We start from the raw sequence: 18480 nt of genomic DNA on the forward strand, positions 1-18480 counted from the left end.
AGTCACATGATTGGCCATGACGCATGGCCATGTCAATCAATGGTAAGGACGCTAGTGAGAAAAAAAAACATAAAAAGTATTTTTTTTGTTGTTATTCTTATCTCCCAGTTTTCTTGAAGGCAGCATCAGTTAGGCCAGTTGGACAATGGGAATTGGAGACCCCTTACTTACATCCATCCCATCCATTTTCTACCGCTTATTCCCTTGTATAAAAATTCATTTTTAAATTGAACTGGTCCTAAAGGTACCTTGTTATTGTACATTACTAAGATATTCAAAGAATACAATATAGCGCTGCTAATAGCAAGCTGCCAACTCGAGCGCTAACCGCCATCTGGCAGCTAGTGCCCCTAATCGCTAGCTGACAACAAGCACTAATTGCTAGCTGGTAACTGGAGCCCCCATTGCTAGCTTGCAGCTACAGCACTATTAGCTAGCTGACAACTAGAACGCTAATCGTTACCTGGCAACTAGCATCTTAAATGCTAACATGAATACAAAAACAAAATTATTCATGTTGTTATCAATGTCACTGCCATTCCTAAACTAGACTACAGTGTGTTGGATCAATAAATGTGTAAATTAAAATACATTTAAATGTGTGTAAAAATTGCAGGGTGAATATAAAAAATAAAATAAATACATTTAAAAAAAAAAAAATATATATATATATATATATATGTATATAAAAAGTATAATCGACCTAATATTTCACGACCCGCCTACAGTAACCCTGTGGATTCCCTTGGGGTCCCGGACCCCCTGTTGAAGACTTCTGAAATATATCTTAAAATACATTAAATGTCGGTGCAGATCCAGATAAGGGTGCATGCTGAGGAGTTTATTTTTGCGTGTCACTTTTAAAGTCTGCTTGCAATGGGGCGAAGTGAAGTAGAGACCTACCACATCCAGAAGATAGCACTGTGGTGGGAAAAAACCTTTTACAGCCACCAGGTTTGATATGCATAATATGTAGCGCTAAAAATAATAAATTGTACCCTCTGGTGCGTTCAGGTGCACGGCTTCTTCAAAGGCATGTCACTACCCGTCACCACCATCTCCATCACGTCGTCTGTGGTGTTCGGCACCTACAGGAACTGTCTGCAGTGTCTGAAGCAGGCCAGAGGAGCTGTGAGCGGTCCCAACACCAAACGAGAAGTCTTCCTGTCTGGCCTGGCAGGTGGAATTATGCAAGTAAGCGTTTCCATGTCTCGTTGCTGCTTTCGGAGAACACAAACATTAGCAACAGTAGAAGAGAAATGTGAGCCACATTCTAACTGATAATGTTTTGACTTTTTCACATAACATAAGCCCATTTTGTAATCATTTTTTATCCAACAATTTTTTCACTTCAGATAGGATAACGATTTTGGAGCATTGAGTATTGACTGATGCCGATATTACCGTATTTTCCGCACTATAAGGCGCACCGGATTATTAGCCGCACCTTCTATGAATTACATATTTCATAATTTTGTCCACCAATAAGCCGCCCCGGACTATAAGCCGCGCCTACGCTGCGCTAAAGTGAATGTCAAAAAAACGCTGCGCTAAAGTGAATGTCAAAAAAACAGTCAGATAGTTCAGTCAAACTTTAATAATATATTGAAAACCAGCGTTCTAACAACTCTGTCCCAAAATGTACGCAAATGTGCAATCACAAACATAGTAAAATTCAAAATGGTGTAGAGCAATAGTAACATAATGTTGCTCGAACGTTAATGTCACAACACACAAAATAAACATAGCGCTCACCTTCTGAAGTTATTCTTCATTCGTAAATCCTTCGAATTCTTCGTCTTCGGTGTCCGAATTGAAAAGTTGCGCAAGCGTGGTATCCAAAATGGCCGGTTCCGTCTCGTCGAAGTCATCGGGAGTCAGTGTCGCTGTTGTTCTGTGAATCCTGCCTTCCGGAAAGCTCGGACCACAGTTGTGACCGAAATATCTGCCCAGGCATTTACGATCCACTGGCAAATGTTGGTGTATGTCGTCCGGTGCTGTCTGCCCGTCTTAGTGAAGGTGTGTTCGCCTTCGGAGCTGTGTGAAAAAAGCCACCCGGCCTCTTCGCGTAAACTTCCCTTAACCACTCGCTCATCTTTTCTTCATCCATCCATCCCTTCGAGTTAGCTTTTATGATGACGCCGGCTGGAAAGGTCTCTTTTGGCAAGGTCTTCCTTTTGAATATCACCATGGGTGGAAGTTAGCATGGCAAGCTAGAACCACAGTGAAGGATGACTTCTCATTCCCTGTGGTGCGAATATTCACCGTACGTGCTCCCGTTCCACAGTGCGGTTCACAGGAATATCAGTTGCTGTGAAATACGGTAGTAATCCGTGTGCGGATGGAGAGATTGCGTCTTTTTATGAACCGGATCGCTTAGTAGGAGCCATTTTGTGGTCTTTACAGATGTAAACAGGAAATGAAACGTACGGTGATATCCGCGCGTTTTTTCTTCTTCTTCCGGGGGCGGGTGGTAGCTTACAGTAGAAGAAGAAGCGCTTCCTGTTCTATGGGGGCGGGTGCTTTCCTTGGCGGTTGCTTGCGTAGAAGAAGAAGCGCTTCCTGTTCTACCGGGAAAAAAGATGGCGGCTGTTTACCGAAGTTGCGAGATCGAAACTTTATGAAAATGAATCGTAATAAAGCGCACCGGGTTATAAGGCGCACTGTCAGCTTTTGAGAAAAATTGTGGTTTTTAGGTGCGCCTTATAGTGCGGAAAATACGGTAACCCAATGCAAATTAAAAAAAACATTGACTTCATGGCGGACTCATTCTGTCTTTAAGGTAATTTCTTTTTTGGCGACACCCAGTGGCCACAATAATTCATTAAGTCAAAGGGGAACTGAACTTTTTTCGGAATTTTGCTTAACGTTCACAATTATTATGAGAGACAAGAAGACAGATTTATATTTTTTATATGCATTCTTACTTGTAAATAAAAGTATGTTTACAATGGAGCCAAAGCCCTCTAAATAACCACCCAAAACCTGCCAACAATACACCATTTACATTTTGTGACTTGAATATTTACCAAGTTTTAGAGGTATTGTTATTATAAGCGCGAACGCAGACAAACTATTTAGGCAGCGCCCTGACCACTAGCTTGTGTGTCTATGTTGACATCAGCTGGTGAGCTACGTTTTTTCCTCGGAGCTCGTGAACGTTTATTCTAGATCATAAATACTGCCTCTCACCCTGATAGTAGGATGAGGACATAATCCGACAAGTCAACTTGACATTCAATTTAGTCCAGGAAATGGCGAGAAAGACGCTTGCTTCACCCCCAAGGCAAGGATTATGAGTCATTCTTGTTGTAAACAAGAATATATGAATATTTTAATAGACGGCATCATAGTGTTTGTTTATCATGAAGTCTGCAGTGAGTAGTAATCAGTAATGTTGTCAAAGGATAAAGCGAACGCTGTGATGTGTTTTTGAAATGAATGCACCGCCGTATGCTTAAAATTAGCAAACTAAGTAAATATTAAATGTTATTATAAATGTGCCTGTTACTACCTTACATATATACTTACATCATATATAAAACCTGAATGGAGGTGTTTTAGTGTTTTTTTAAGCACATCATAGACAGAATAGAGCGACATCCATGGGCTCCATTGTAAGCACAGTTTTGATTGCATTTATTTACAAATTAGAATGCATTAAGAAAAACATGTGTTTTTGTTTTTGGGCGGCATAGCTCAGTTGGTAGAGTGGCCGTGCCAGCAATTTGAGGGTTGCGGGTTCGATTCCCGCTTCCGCCATCCTAGTCGCTGCTGTTGTGTCCTTGGGCAAGACACTTTACCCACCTGCTCCCAGTGCCACCCACACTGGTTTAAATGTAACTTAGATATTGGGTTTCGCTATGTAAAGTGCTTTGAGTCACTAGAGAAAAGCGCTAAATAAATATAATTCACTTCACACTTCATTCACTTCACTTGTCATAAATAAGGATTGTGAATCATAGGCAAAATTCCAAAAAAGTGCAGTTCCCCTTTAAGATTGTGATACAGGCACATATGATACTCAATATTTTCTAATACGCTTCTATCTTGAAGGCTTTGTATGTGTAAGCAATATGCATTTATAATTATTTAATACTTGTTTGCATTGACAAATGTGCTGTTTTAGACTGCAATACCAGAATGTTACAAGAAAAAAACCATGTACAAAAAAATCAGTTTTGAAGAAAAAAAACATAATATATCGAGAAGAACTTGGTCCTAATCACAATGTAACACTTCATGATTCCATGCAATATGATAGCTGAGATAGGCTCCAGCACCCCCCGCAACCCTGAAAGGAACAAGCGGTAGAAAATGGATGGATGGATGATTTAATTCCATACTGTACTTGTTTTTTTGCCCATATCGGGACACCCGTAATACTAACATTGCATTTAAACATGCTAGGTTAATCTATCCGCCAAAGAAAAACAAAATGGTCATATTACAGCTCCCACTTCCAGGGTTTCCCCTAAACTGCCAAGATACCTGTGGTCTTGGGGGCATGGTTATGGTAATTTGCATAATTTGCTATGATGATATGGTTTTCTTTAAAAAAAGATCAAAAAATGTATACATACATTTAAAACAAATCCGTTATTAATTAGTATTAACATATTTTGTCAACTTTTTGACATATTTTCAATTGTTGCTGCATTTTTTACAATGTACTTAGTTGAGATTTTTTTCAAGTGCTTACAGAATTTGTATGACTTTTTTAAAATTTTAAAATAACTAGCAACAAATCTCACGATCCACTCTTCCCTCACTCGTGAACAAGACTCCGAGGTACTTGAACTCCTCCACTTGGGGCAAGATCTCCTCCCCAACCCGGAGATGGCACTCCACCCTTTTCCGGGCGAGAACCATGGACTCGGACTTGGAGGTGCTGATTCTCATCCCAGTCGCTTCACACTCAGCTGCGAACCGATCCAGTGAGAGCTGAAGATCCTGGCCAGATGAAGCCATCAGGACCAAATCATCTGCAAAAAGCAGAGACCTAATCCTGCAGCCACCAAACCGGATCCCCTCAACGCCTTGACTGCGCCTAGAAATTCTGTCCATAAAAGTTATGAACAGAATCGGTGACAAAGGGCAGCCTTGGCGGAGTCCAACCCTCACCGGAAACGTGTCCGACTTACTGCCGGCAATGCGAACCAAGCTCTGACACTGATCATACAGGGAGCGGACCGCCACAATCAGACAGTCCGAAACCCCATACTCTCTGAGCACTCCCCACAGGACTTCCCGAGGGACACGGTCGAATGCCTTCTCCAAGTCCACAAAGCACATGTAGACTGGTTGGGCAAACTCCCATGCACCCTCAAGGACCCTGCCGAGAGTATAGGGCTGGTCCACAGTTCCACGACCAGGACGAAAACCACACTGTTCCTCCTGAATCCGAGGTTCGACTATCCGGCGTAGCCTCTTCTCCAGTACACCTGAATAGACCTTACCGGGAAGGCTGAGGAGTGTGATCCCACGATAGTTAGAACACACCCTCCGGTTCCCCTTTTTAAAGAGAGGAACCACCACCCCGGTCTGCCAATCCAGAGGCACTGCCCCCGATGTCCACGCGATGCTGCAGAGTCTTGTCAACCAAGACAGCCCTACAGCATCCAGAGCCTTAAGGAACTCCGGGCGGATCTCATCCACCCCCGGGGCCTTGCCACCGAGGAGCTTTTTAACTACCTCAGCAACCTCAGCCCCAGAAATAGGAGAGCCCACCACAGATTCCTCAGGCACTGCTTCCTCATAGGAAGACGTGTTGGTGGGATTGAGGAGGTCTTCGAAGTATTCCCTCCACCGATCCACAACTTCCGCAGTCGAGGTCAGCAGAACACCATCCGCACCATACACGGTGTTGGTAGTGCACTGCTTCCCCTTCCTGAGGCGGTGGATGGTGGTCCAGAATCGCTTCGAAGCCGTCCGGAAGTCGTTTTCCATGGCTTCCCCGAACTCCTCCCATGTCCGAGTTTTTGCCTCCGCGACCGCTGAAGCCGCACACCGCTTGGCCTGTCGGTACCTGTCCGCTGCCTCAGGAGTCCCATGAGCCAAAAGAACCCGATAGGACTCCTTCTTCAGCTTGACGGCATCCCTCACCGCCGGTGTCCACCAACGGGTTCTAGGATTACCGCCACGACAGGCACCAACTACCTTGCGGCCACAGCTCCAATCAGCCGCCTCGACAATAGAGGTGCGGAACATGGTCCACTCGGACTCAATGTCCAGCACCTCCCTCGTGACATGTTCAAAGTTCTTCCGGAGGTGGGAATTGAAACTCTCTCTGACAGGAGACTCTGCCAGACGTTCCCAGCAAACCCTCACAATGCGTTTGGGCCTGCCAGGTCTGTCCGGCATCCTCCCCCACCATCGCAGCCAACTCACCACCAGGTGGTGATCGGTAGAAAGCTCCGCCCCTCTCTTCACCCGAGTGTCCAAAACATGAGGCCGCAAATCCGATGACACAACTACAAAGTCGATCATAGAACTGCGGCCTAGGGTGTCCTGGTGCCAAGTGCACATATGGACACCCTTATGCTTGAACATGGTGTTCGTTATGGACAATCCGTGACGGGCACAAAAGTCCAATAACAAAACACCACTTGGGTTCAGATCCGGGCGGCCATTCTTCCCAATCACGCCTCTCCAGGTTTCACTGTCGTTGCCAATATGAGCGTTGAAGTCCCCCAGTAGAACGAGGGAATCACCCGGGGGAGCACTCTCAAGTACTCCCTCGAGTGAATCCAAAAAGGGTGGGTACTCTGAGCTGCTGTTTGGCGCGTAAGCGCAAACAACAGTCAGGACCCGTCCCCCCACCCGAAGGCGGAGGGAAGCTACCCTCTCGTCCACCGGGTTGAACTCCAACATGCAGGCTCTGAGCCGGGGGGCAACAAGAATTGCCACCCCAGCCCGTCGCCTCTCACTGCTGGCAACGCCAGAGTGGAAGAGAGTCCAGCCCCTCTCGAGAGAACTGGTTCCAGAGCCCTTGCTGTGCGTCGAGGTGAGTCCGACTATGAGCCGGAAGGCAAAGCTCTCAATTTACCGGTCGATCTACGTTCCCATCCTCACCTATGGTCATGAGCTTTGGGTTATGACCGAAAGGACAAGATCACGGGTACAAGCGGCCGAAATGAGTTTCCTCCGCCGGGTGGCGGGGCTCTCCCTTAGAGATAGGGTGAGAAGCTCTGTCATCCGGGGGGAGCTCAAAGTAAAGCCGCTGCTCCTCCGCATCGAGAGGAGCCAGATGAGGTGGTTCGGGCATCTGGTCAGGATGCCACCCGAGCGCCTCCCTAAGGAGGTGTTTAGGGCATGTCCGACCGGTAGGAGGCCACGAGGAAGACCCAGGACACGTTGGGAAGACTATGTCTCCCGGCTGGCCTGGGAACGCCTCGGGATCCCCCGGGAGGAGCTGGACGAAGTGGCTGGGGAGAGGGAAGTCTGGGCTTCCCTGCTTAGGCTGCTGCCCCCGCGACCCGACCTCGGATAAGCGGAAGAAGATGGATGGATGGATGGATAGTAACAAATCTAGCCTCTTCTTCTGGTGTTATTATAAAATGTACCCGTGTTTACTTCTGTTTCTCAATGTCCCTGACGAAATAAGAGCAGCAGCAAACATGACATCACACTTGATATGCGCTGTTGCTCTAGGTGGACTTTCTCTTCTTTTTGTAGATCGCTGTCCGCGGGTATATCTGCAATATATATAAAAGTCACGTCCACATCGCAGACCTACCGACAAGGCTCTAGACAGTCACAAAGGCATAAGTTTTGTTTACATCCAGTTTTGGTAGCGCGGTTTTCGGTGATCAAAGTCTTTTTTCGGTGGTCAGGTTTTCGGTACATCACTTGTCAATAGTGCGCAAATAATGGGCTATATATATCAATTCATACTGTAACGGCCAGCTAATGTTAATGTTTTATGTTTGTGTAGTTTGGATTTGATGTCAATTTTTCCCATGGTCGCAAACACAGTGTCCGTGCATGAAAGGTGATTGATAAGAATGAGGAAGTGTTGTTGTGTGTCAGGGGAAGTGCGGACTCATGAGACGAAAGTCTTTGCACGGGAAGTAAAACCTGTTGGAATTGTGCCCTTTGTTATCATAAGATTGGTACTCAAAGTTATAAATAGCGTCGGAGTTTGTGTGATTTCTTCTCGGGGCTGCAATATATTATATTACTGTAATTTGTTTTCAAGTTTTAAAAAAATCCTTATTTTCAAGGTGTGGCGGTATTAAAAATGCTGTGGCGACGCCACATTCGATTACATTAAGAAGAAACTCTGCACGTCTGTAGCTGACTGAGCTACAGGCTTTATTTTAGGATGTGTAGCAAAGCTTCAGGAAGAAAGTGCACTTACTTCATGTAAAGCGAGCGTTTGAGAGTCTCTTGTCTCAAAAGTAGAGCAAACAATGTTCATAAACAAGCTTTGGAAGTAATACTTAAATTATTGTTGGTAAGGTTTGGTGATGGCCTCAGCTTGACCCCGGAACAGACAAATTCAATTTCTCTTAATTTCAATTGCAACAACTCTTGCACTGTAATGTAGATTGGTGCCATTGTTATGTCTGTGAGTCAGCATCCTTAAAGGGGAACATTATCACCAGACCTATGTAAGCGTCAATATATACCTTGATGTTGTAGAAAAAAGACCATATATTTTTTTAACCGATTTCCGAACTCTAAATGGGTGAATTTTGGCGAATTAAACGCCTTTCTATTATTCGCTCTCGGAGCGACATCGGGAAGCAATCCGCCATTTTCTCAAACACATTACAAACACCGAGTCAAATCAGCTCTGTTATTTTCCGTTTTTTTCGACTGTTTTCCGTACTTTGGAGACATCATGCCTCGTCGGTGTGTTGTCGGAGGGTGTAACAACACGAACAGGGACGGATTCAAGTTGCACCAGTGGCCCAAAGATGCGAAAGTGGCAAGAAATTGGACGTTTGTTCCGCACACTTTACCGACGAAAGCTATGCTACGACAGAGATGGCAAGAATGTGTGGATATCCTGCGACACTCAAAGCAGATGCATTTCCAACGATAAAGTCAAAGAAATCTGCCGCCAGACCCCCATTGAATCTGCCGGAGTGTGTGAGCAATTCAGGGACAAAGGACCTCGGTAGCACGGCAAGCAATGGCGGCAGTTTGTTCCCGCAGACGAGTGAGCTAAACCCCCCTGGATGTCTTGGCTCACACCGTCCCTTATGCCACCGAAGATGATCAAGAGAAGAATATCGACCCTAGCTTCCCTGGCCTGCTGACATCAACTCCAAAACTGGACAGATCAGCTTTCAGGAAAAGAGAGCGGATGAGGGTATGTCTACAGAATATATTAATTGATGAAAATTGGGCTGTCTGCACTCTCAAAGTGCATGTTGTTGCCAAATGTATTTCATATGCTGTAAACCTAGTTCATAGTTGTTAGTTTCCTTCAATGCCAAACAAACACATACCAATCGTTGGTTAGAAGGCGATCGCCGAATTCGTCCTCGCTTTCTCCCGTGTCGCTGGCTGTCGTGTCGTTTTCGTCGGTTTCGCTTGCATACGGTTCAAACCGATTTGGCTCAATAGCTTCAGTTTCTTCTTCAATTTCGTTTTCGCTACCTGCCTCCACACTACAACCATCCGTTTCAATACATGCGTAATCTTTTGAATCGCTTAAGCCGCTGAAATCCGAGTCTGAATCCGAGCTATTGTCGCTATAGCTTGCTGTTCTTTCCGCCATGTTTGTTTGTGTTGGCATCACTATGTGACGTCACAGGAAAATGGACGGGTGTATATAACAATGGTTAAAATCAGGCACTTTGAAGCTTTTTTTAGGGATATTGCGTGATGGGTATATAATATAATAAGCCACTGGGAACTGATTTTTAATGGTGTCAACCCTTCTGAAATTGTGATAATGTTCCCCTTTAAAACCAAACAAAAAGCTTGTAAAGATGGCATCACTAACGCGTGTCCACCGTCCTCCTTGTGAAGACGTTAGTCCTGTCCCCAGGTGACATCGTCAAAGTGCGTCTCCAGTGTCAGACTGAGTCCAGGAGGCGACAAGGCAGCTCAGCCCATCCCAAGTACCGCGGTCCCATCCACTGCCTGCTGAGCATTGTCAGAGAAGAGGGCTTCCGGGGTCTCTACAGGGGGGTCATGCCTCTCATGCTTAGGGACGGACCGTCCTTCGCCACCTACTTTTTGACCTACGCCAGCGTTTGTGAATGGCTGACAGAGAGTGGCAGAGAGAAGCCAGGTAAATGAGAAGCGATATCATCGCCAGTAAGTAGACATGTTTCAATGTCTGTATCGTCTCGTCCAGCCTGGGGCGTGGTGATGCTGGCTGGGGGCGTGGCAGGAATGGCGGGGTGGACCCTTGGCACGCCAATGGACATCATCAAGGCACGCCTACAGATGGACGGCGCCCGGGAGAGGAAGCGCTACCGAGGTTTTTTTCACTGCATCGCCGAGACTGCGCGCACCGAGGGCCCCAGCGTCTTCTTCCGGAGCTGGGGCATCAACTGCCTGCGCGCCTTCCCAGTCAACATGGTGGTGTTTGTCATGTATGAGCTGCTCACCCACATCCTGCAAGACACGCATGACAGTGTGCCCCCTTCACGGGTCAGCCTGGAATAACAGAACATTGTACCTGGAAAAGAGATCCCACCTGAATATTAAATATTTTATCATAAAACGTTTGAATAATGTACAAAGCAACATTTGGTTACATATATGTTTAAAAAGAAGTGCGAGTGTTATAATAATATCATGTTAGGTTAGCTTACCGTATTTTCCGCACTATAAGGCGCACCTAAAAACCACAAATTTTCTCAAAAGCTAACAGTGCGCCTTATAACCCGGTGCGCTTTATTACGATTAATTTTCATAAAGTTTCGATCTCGCAACTTCGGTAAACAGCCGCCATCTTTTTTCCCGGTAGAACAGGAAGCGCTTCTTCTTCTACGCAAGCAACCGCCAAGGAAAGCACCCGCCCCCATAGAACAGGAAGCGCTTCACCCGCCCCCGGAAGAAGAAGAAAAAACGCGCGGATATCACCGTACGTTTCATTTCCTGTTTACATCTGTAAAGACCACAAAATGGCTCCTACTACGCGACAAGGATCCGGTTCATAAAAAGACGCAATCTCTCCATCAGCACACGGATTACTACCGTATTTCACAGCAACTGATATTCCTGTGAACTGCACTGTGGAACGGGAGCACGTACGGTGAATATTCGCACCACAGGGAATGAGGAGTCATCCTTCACTGTGGTTCTAGCTTGCCATGCTAACTTCCACCCATCCAAAAGAGACCTTTCCAGCCGGCGTCATCATAAAAGCTAACTCGAAGGGATGGATGGATGAAGAAAAGATGAGCGAGTGGTTAAGGGAAGTTTACGCGAAGAGGCCGGGTGGCTTTTTTCACACAGCTCCGAAGGCGAACACACCTTCACTAAGACGGGCAGATAGCGCCGGTCGACATACGCCAACATCTGCCAGTGGATCGTAAATGCCTGGGCAGATAGTTTCGGTCACAACTGTGGTCCGAGCTTTCCGGAAGGCAGGATTCACAGAACTGCTGCACAACAACAGCGACACTGAATCCGATGACTTCGACGAGGCGGAGCCGGCCATTTTTGGATCCCACGCTTGCGCAACTTTTCAATTCGGACACCGAAGACGAAGAATTCGAAGGATTTACGAATGAAGAATAACTTCAGAAGGTGAGCGCTATGTTTATTTTGTGTGTTGTGACATTAACGTTCGAGCAACATTATGTTGCTATTTATTGCTCTACACCATTTTGAATTTTACTATGTTTGTGATTGCACATTTGCGTACATTTTGGGACAGAGTTGTTAGAACGCTGGTTTTCAATATATTATTAAAGTTTGACTGAACTATCTGACTGTTTTTTTGACATTCACTTTAGCGCAGCGTTTTTTTGACATTCACTTTAGCGCAGCGTAGGCGCGGCTTATAGTCCGGGGCGGCTTATTGGTGGACAAAATTATGAAATATGTAATTCATAGAAGGTGCGGCTAATAATCCGGTGCGCCTTATAGTGCGGAAAATACGGTATTCATGAAGTAAAACAACATGAGCAAATTGTCAGCTCCCACATCTGTAGCTGACTGACGGATGTCTGGCAGAGATCCGGGTGTCGTTTTAGAACATGTAGAGAAAGTTTTTCCCTTTCAAAAGCGAGCGTTATAGTGTCCTTTCTCTCTAGTGAGAGAGACGATATATTTATATCATTTTTATTACTGTCATTAAAATGCTATTTTGCATAACAATAACTTCCTTTGTACAGTCATAACAAAGTGTTAAATGTTACATGAATAATTAATATTGTGGTTTAATTTATTGTATTTTTTTTTTTCAACATTTAGATATTCCGCTGTAGTATATTCAGTTTTTATGACCGCGGATGTTACAAGCTCAGGTCTTCAAAGGCACATGTACTGTACATCAACAAGTGGCCACTGGAGGGCGCTCCTCCACCAGCCAATTGTTGCTGGAAGTAGTAAAACCAGGAAGCTGAAGGACGCACATCAAAAATATTATCTCAAGTTTGTTTTCGTACCATTAAATAAAAAGTACAACGCCTGTTTGAAGTGTGGGTTGTACAACAGTTAAATATATGCTGCTGCTGCTTCTATCTTCATGACTAAAAGGAAAGTGAAGCTTTTGAAGGGAATCTGCACTTTTTTTTATTATTATTATTGTGCCTATAATTCACAATCCCTCTGTAGGACAAGCACACATTGTTTTTCTTTTTGTGCATTCTAACTCGTAAATAAACAATAGCAAAAGTCAGCTAACAATTGCGCCAATGGGAGTTGCTGTATTCCTCCTACAGCACATCCGGAAGGTATTGACAGCGTTTCACATTTTCCACTTCCTAGACTTTTAGTTTTTTTTACGAAGGAGGCTTGCGAGGTCATGTTATGTGATATTGGAAATTTTTAAGGTTTTGTATAAAAGATATATACTACTTGGGAGTAAAAAGGGACAATAAAATAAACATGAACAAGGGGTAAATAAAAAAAGAAAATCAGGGAGTATCATCGCCATAGTTTCAACTACCGGTACTTTTACTTTTCTGTCATTGCAATGAATGACGCACGGGGGCGCCACTGACTCCTATCGTAGAATTTATTTTTTTTACTGTAACTTAAGGTGCCATATGTAATGATTTCATGTCAAGTCATCATTAAATGACCTTTATATGTCAAAAGGCATTAATAAATCATGTTATTTTCGAATACATGTATAACTGATAACAGTAGTTCAGCCAGGATATGCTCATTTCAAAATTAGATTTACAACCCTGAAATGTTTTTATTGTTTTCATTTCGATGCCCCGTCCTCCACCGTTTGATCAATTAAAAAGTCAGTGAGTGTGTCACATCCATGTTGCCAGTTACGCACCACCCTCTTTGTTGAGCTCTAGCCACTGGTAAAGTTACTAAACATGTCAGACCTTAGTAAATATAAAATGCGTCGTTACGATTATCAACTTCTTCATGACAAAGTCAGGAACAAAATGAGGATTTGTATCGGGGATGCCTTTGAAAGATGGAGACGATTGATCGAGAAGATTTTTTCATCTGATGCCAAACTTGCTAATTTCCTCCTTGATAGGTAAGTAAGGCATTTACGTTTTCTCATTACTTGTAATAAATGGAAATGGACATTTCGTATGTTAACTATATTGTCCATGACAGTCTATGACAGTGGTTCTTAACCTGGGTTGGCCTCAGGGGTTCGGCGGAGCCTCCGCCGCATAGGTCAAGACACACCCGACTCATCGAGTAAATAAAAACTTCTCCCTATCGGTGTATTATGTATACGGCAACCGCAGAAGTCACACTGGTTTGCAGGTGTGTAATTTGTTGTGAGTTCATGCTCTGTGTTGGTTTTGTTCTTTGAACAAGGTGATGTTCATGTGTGCACCAGTAAAAAAAAGATGTAAATTTGTCTTGAATTTGAAAAAAAAGCATTTTATTTTTCAAGAAAAAAAGGGTTCGGTGAATGCGCATATGAAACTGGTAGGGTTCGGTACCTCCAACAAGGTTAAGAACCACTGGTCTATGATCTTGTCTAACAAAGCTACTATGCTTGTGCAACATCACACTAGTGTAGCTTAGCATGCTAGCCCGGTCAATGACACATCAACATACAGGCTAACGGGGGAAATATATGCCCGTTAGCCTGTATGTCGATGTGTCATCCAACTGACAGGACAAAATATATTTTCGACAAATAAAACCTATGTGGATATGGGTAGTGTCAGTGCCTATTTCGTTCTCAATATGCTGATACGCTGAGGAAATGTGTTCCAACATTAGCGCAGCTAATTGCGGTTTCTGGTACTGTATGTGCATCAGGCACATATGTGGTATTTGCTTGGCACAAAATAATGTATTACATGTAATGATTTTCTACTTTGTGTATTGACATGGTAGTAGGCTATATGATTTATGCATAATGTGGGTTGGCTCATAGAATTGCACTCTGCACTGAAAGATGGTGATGTGTGTACAGGCCCGGCCCTAACCAATCTGGCGCCCTAGGCAAGATTTTAGGTGGCGCCCCCCACATCGGCAGTGAAGTGTATATACTCACAAGAAACCGAATAGCTTTGTCTTTGACCTTTTTTTTTTACTTACAACTATACCTAATATATAAAGGGGTGGAAAAGTGACTATTACCTGCAGGGCAAACATTAGCTAACCAGAAGGCAATAACAATGTAAACAAAAAACACCTGCTTAAAAGATCTAATACAAATGTCCCTGAGGAATGTAAGGTGGGAGTACTGTAATTACCTAACGTTACATTATTATTTTCCATAACAATTTAGCCCCCTCCACAATATTAACCCGACGTTAAAACAGAACTAGCTATTTATTGATTAGCAATTGCCGAATCATGTAACATTAGCTTAATGCTAAAAAGCCAGGTTACTATCACATTCTGTAACAGACAAATAATTTCATGTAGGCTAACGTTACCTACCTGCTACCTCTGTCTTTTCTCGTTTCTCCTCCTCTTCTTTTCTCTTTTTTCTTCCCTGGGTACCTGACAGTTTTGGCCGTTTTGACATCTTGTGTTGATTTTTTTGATGTGGTGACGTCCAAAAAGAGTCATGATACGGGAAGGGAGGGGGCGCACCGTGCGGGGGGAGGGGGTGTAACAAATAATAATATTTCTATTAAATAGGCTTTACTTTGCTTAACGTGGGATTATTTTTTGTATTTAGAAATAATACTACCAACTTTTTTTTTTTTTTTTTTTTTCCTCCAACATTTGTGGCACTGGCGTGGCGCCCCCTGATGGACGGCGCCCTTAGCATTTGCCTATACGGCCTATGCCAAGGGCCGGCCCTGTGTGTGTAGATGGAAGAGAATGCAGTGCGTCAGGTTGGATGCAACATGGAGTTATGCTGAACGAAATGTGGCGGTACTTTTACTGTTGGCTTTGGATTGCCATCAAAGTAGGCCTATGAGATCTATAATATATTACATATAATTATTTTGATGATGGTCCATGCAGTCAAACTAGACATTTTAGCGGGGTAATGCCAACAATCTGTCCCGACTCCCAATGAAAATATTGTTGCATAACTTTACAAATACATTTGGCTAATGGACATCAGTAAAATGTGGCATAATTGCTTAGTAAACCATCTTGCAAGTAGCATAAACAAGAGAAACCTACAGCGTAGGATTCGTCGATTGCCATTTGAAGTTTATTGGAGTAGAATTCGGATTTGGCTGTGTATCTGGCAACCTCAGTCATGGAGAGTGGAAGGGGACTACAGAATTTTGAACGTGATTGCAGTACCATTTCCACATTACAACATATGGCACCTTTAAATCCATGCATGCGGCCTTACAAAAATGACCTTTTAAATGATCAGTATTGTGAATTGATGGATTTGCTGTAAATAAAGTAGTAAAAAAAAAATGTATTCGCCATTTAAGGCTGTTGAGCACAAATACTGTATTCTTAAGTAACGTTTGTTTTGTCATGTGTATTCTTTTAAATCAGTGGTCCCCAATTACCGGTCCAGGGACCGGTATCGGTTCGTGACGCATTTGCTACCAGGCCGCAGAGAAACATTAAATAATTTACAAACAACTGCATTTTCTCCGACTTACCGTATTTTTCGGAGTATAAGTCGCACCGGAGTATAAGTCGCACCTGCCGAAAATGCATAATAAAGAAGGAAAAAAACATATATAAGTTGCACCGGAGCCCGGCCAAACTATGAAAAAAACTGCGACTTATAGTCCGAAAAATACGGTAACTTTCGCCTGTCCCACTAGACACACCAATAAGCTTGTTAATAGATGTACAATAAAACTCCTCATAGGAAAATGGTCATTTGTTATATCTTTGTGACATCAGCCTTTGTAGCCAAAGGCTGATTTCCATCTGCAGTCCCCAGCAGGTTGATGGTAACCTGCTGGGGATCTCATTGCAAAGAAACAAGCCCAGGGCTTCCACTAATTCAGCTTTATAGTGAGTTGTATTTTTCATGCACTTATTTTTTACAGATGGGGGGATTACATCTCCTCTCTGGCCTGGGAACGCTTCAGGATGCCCCAGGAGGAAGTTGCTAATTTTGCTCCGGAGAGGGAAGTATGGGGGTCTCTGCTGGAGCTGTTGTCCCCGCGACCCGATTCCGGATAAGCGGTTGAAGATGGATGGATGGATGCACTTATTTTTGCTGTATTTCTCTGGCACAAGTGGAAAGCGAGTCTCTGAAAATAATGCTTACATTAAACCGGTCCGTGGCACAAAAAAGGTTGGGGACCCCTGTTTTGAATGACATTATTATTCAAATTAAGATTGCAGAAAAGAGACGGTGACGGCGTGCACGAAAATAACTGCCGTAAAACAAGTTGACGGGAGTTACATAGTCATTCCTTTGAGATCTTGGCTGTGTGCTTAAAGTTGTTGTCCTGCAGAAAGATGAACCATCGCCTCGGTCTGAGATCAAGAGCGCTCTGGAGCAGGTTTTGATCCGGGATGTCTGTGTACATCTTTGCATTCATTTTTCCCTCTATCCTGACTAATCTCCCAGTGCCTACCGCTGAAAAACATCCCCGCATCATGATGCTGCCACTACCATCCTTCTTTGTAGGGATGGTATTGGCCTTGTGATGAGCGGGGCCCGGTTTCCTCCAAACATGATGCCTGGCATTCAAGCCAAAGAGTTTAATCTTTGTCTCATCAGACCAGAGAATTGCGTTTCTCATGGTAGGAGACTCAGACAGGTGCATTTTGACAAACTTTTACTAAGAATTGGCTTCCGTTTGGCCACTATACCATACAGGCCTGATTGGTGGATTGCTGCAGAGATGGTTGTCCTTCTGGAAGGCTCTCCTCTCTCCACAGGAAAGCTGTAGCTCTGACAGAGTGACCATCGGGTTCTTGGTCACCTCCCTGACTAGAGCCCTTCTCCCCTGATCGCTCGCCGGCCAGCTCTAAGAAGAGTCCTGATGGTTCCAAACTTCTTCTATTCACGGATGATGGAGACCACTGTGCTCATTGGGACCTTCAAGGCAGCAGATATTTTTTTTGTACTCTTCCCTAGATTTGTGCCTCAACACAATCCTGTCTCGGAGGTCTACAGACAATTCCTTCAACTTCATTCTTGGTTTGTGCTCTACCATGCACTGTCAAGTGTGGTACATTATATATAGACAGGTGTGTGCCTTTCCAAATCATGTCCAACCAACTAAATTTACCACAAGTGGACTCCAATTAAGCTGTAGCAACATCTCAAGGATGATCAGTTGAAACAGGATACACCTGATCTGACTTTGGAGCTTCATGGCAAAGACTGTGAATGCTTACTTACGTACAAGTGATTTCTTGTTTTTTTTTATGTTTAATAAATTTGCTAAATTGTATAAAGTTAAAAAAAAACCTTGTCACATTGTCATTAGGAATTTTGAGGACAAAAATGACTTAATTCCATTTTAAAATGCATCCAAAAGCCTCCATTATTATTTAATATACACACTAAGTATATATGTAATGTAGTAACAGGCACATTAATGATAACATGTCATATTTACATATTTTGCTCATTTTAAGCATACCTTCAACAACAACACTACTGTGCCTCATGCGTCAGCATAATAAAACAATCACTTATTGTACAATGTCCGCTGTCACTGGGATGCCAACTGACCTGTTTATATCTTAATCATAATTCTCCCGCACGTTTAAAAAAAAAAAAAAAGGTTTTAAAGTTGCCACAAACAAGCGTCTTTTCATGTCTTTCTAGCCATCTCCGAATATAAGTTAGATATCAAAATTTAGCAATTTCTTAGTTAATGACCATAACCTTCTACCATATTGGTGAGAGCCATGATTTATAATCTAGAATGTATTTTTACCAACTCAGAGGCAATGCAGCAGCAGCTCAGTACTGTATACTAGTTAGCTCTCGGCGCCGCT

At 43.7% G+C, this 18480-nt stretch overlaps 1 protein-coding gene across 2 annotated transcripts in view; it reads left to right on the forward strand.

Annotated features, from left to right (window-relative positions):
- Positions 1-11121, forward strand: part of slc25a47a (solute carrier family 25 member 47a) — an 18531-nt gene extending 7410 nt beyond the window's left edge. Inside the window, exons 4-6 of one of the 2 annotated variants that reach the window (XM_061929615.1) lie at positions 1015-1194; positions 9988-10252; positions 10319-11112. In XM_061929615.1, the coding sequence (XP_061785599.1) occupies positions 1015-1194; positions 9988-10252; positions 10319-10632 (759 nt within the window). In that variant the 3' untranslated portion in view covers positions 10633-11112. Of the gene's footprint in view, positions 1-1014; positions 1195-9987; positions 10253-10318 lie in introns of both variants that reach the window. The other variant, XM_061929616.1, reaches the window with a different exon arrangement.
- The last annotated feature ends 7359 nt before the right edge of the window (positions 11122-18480 follow it).

The sequence above is a fragment of the Nerophis lumbriciformis genome, linkage group LG34, assembly GCF_033978685.3.
Source record: "Nerophis lumbriciformis linkage group LG34, RoL_Nlum_v2.1, whole genome shotgun sequence".
Taxonomy (NCBI): Eukaryota; Metazoa; Chordata; class Actinopteri; order Syngnathiformes; family Syngnathidae; genus Nerophis; species Nerophis lumbriciformis.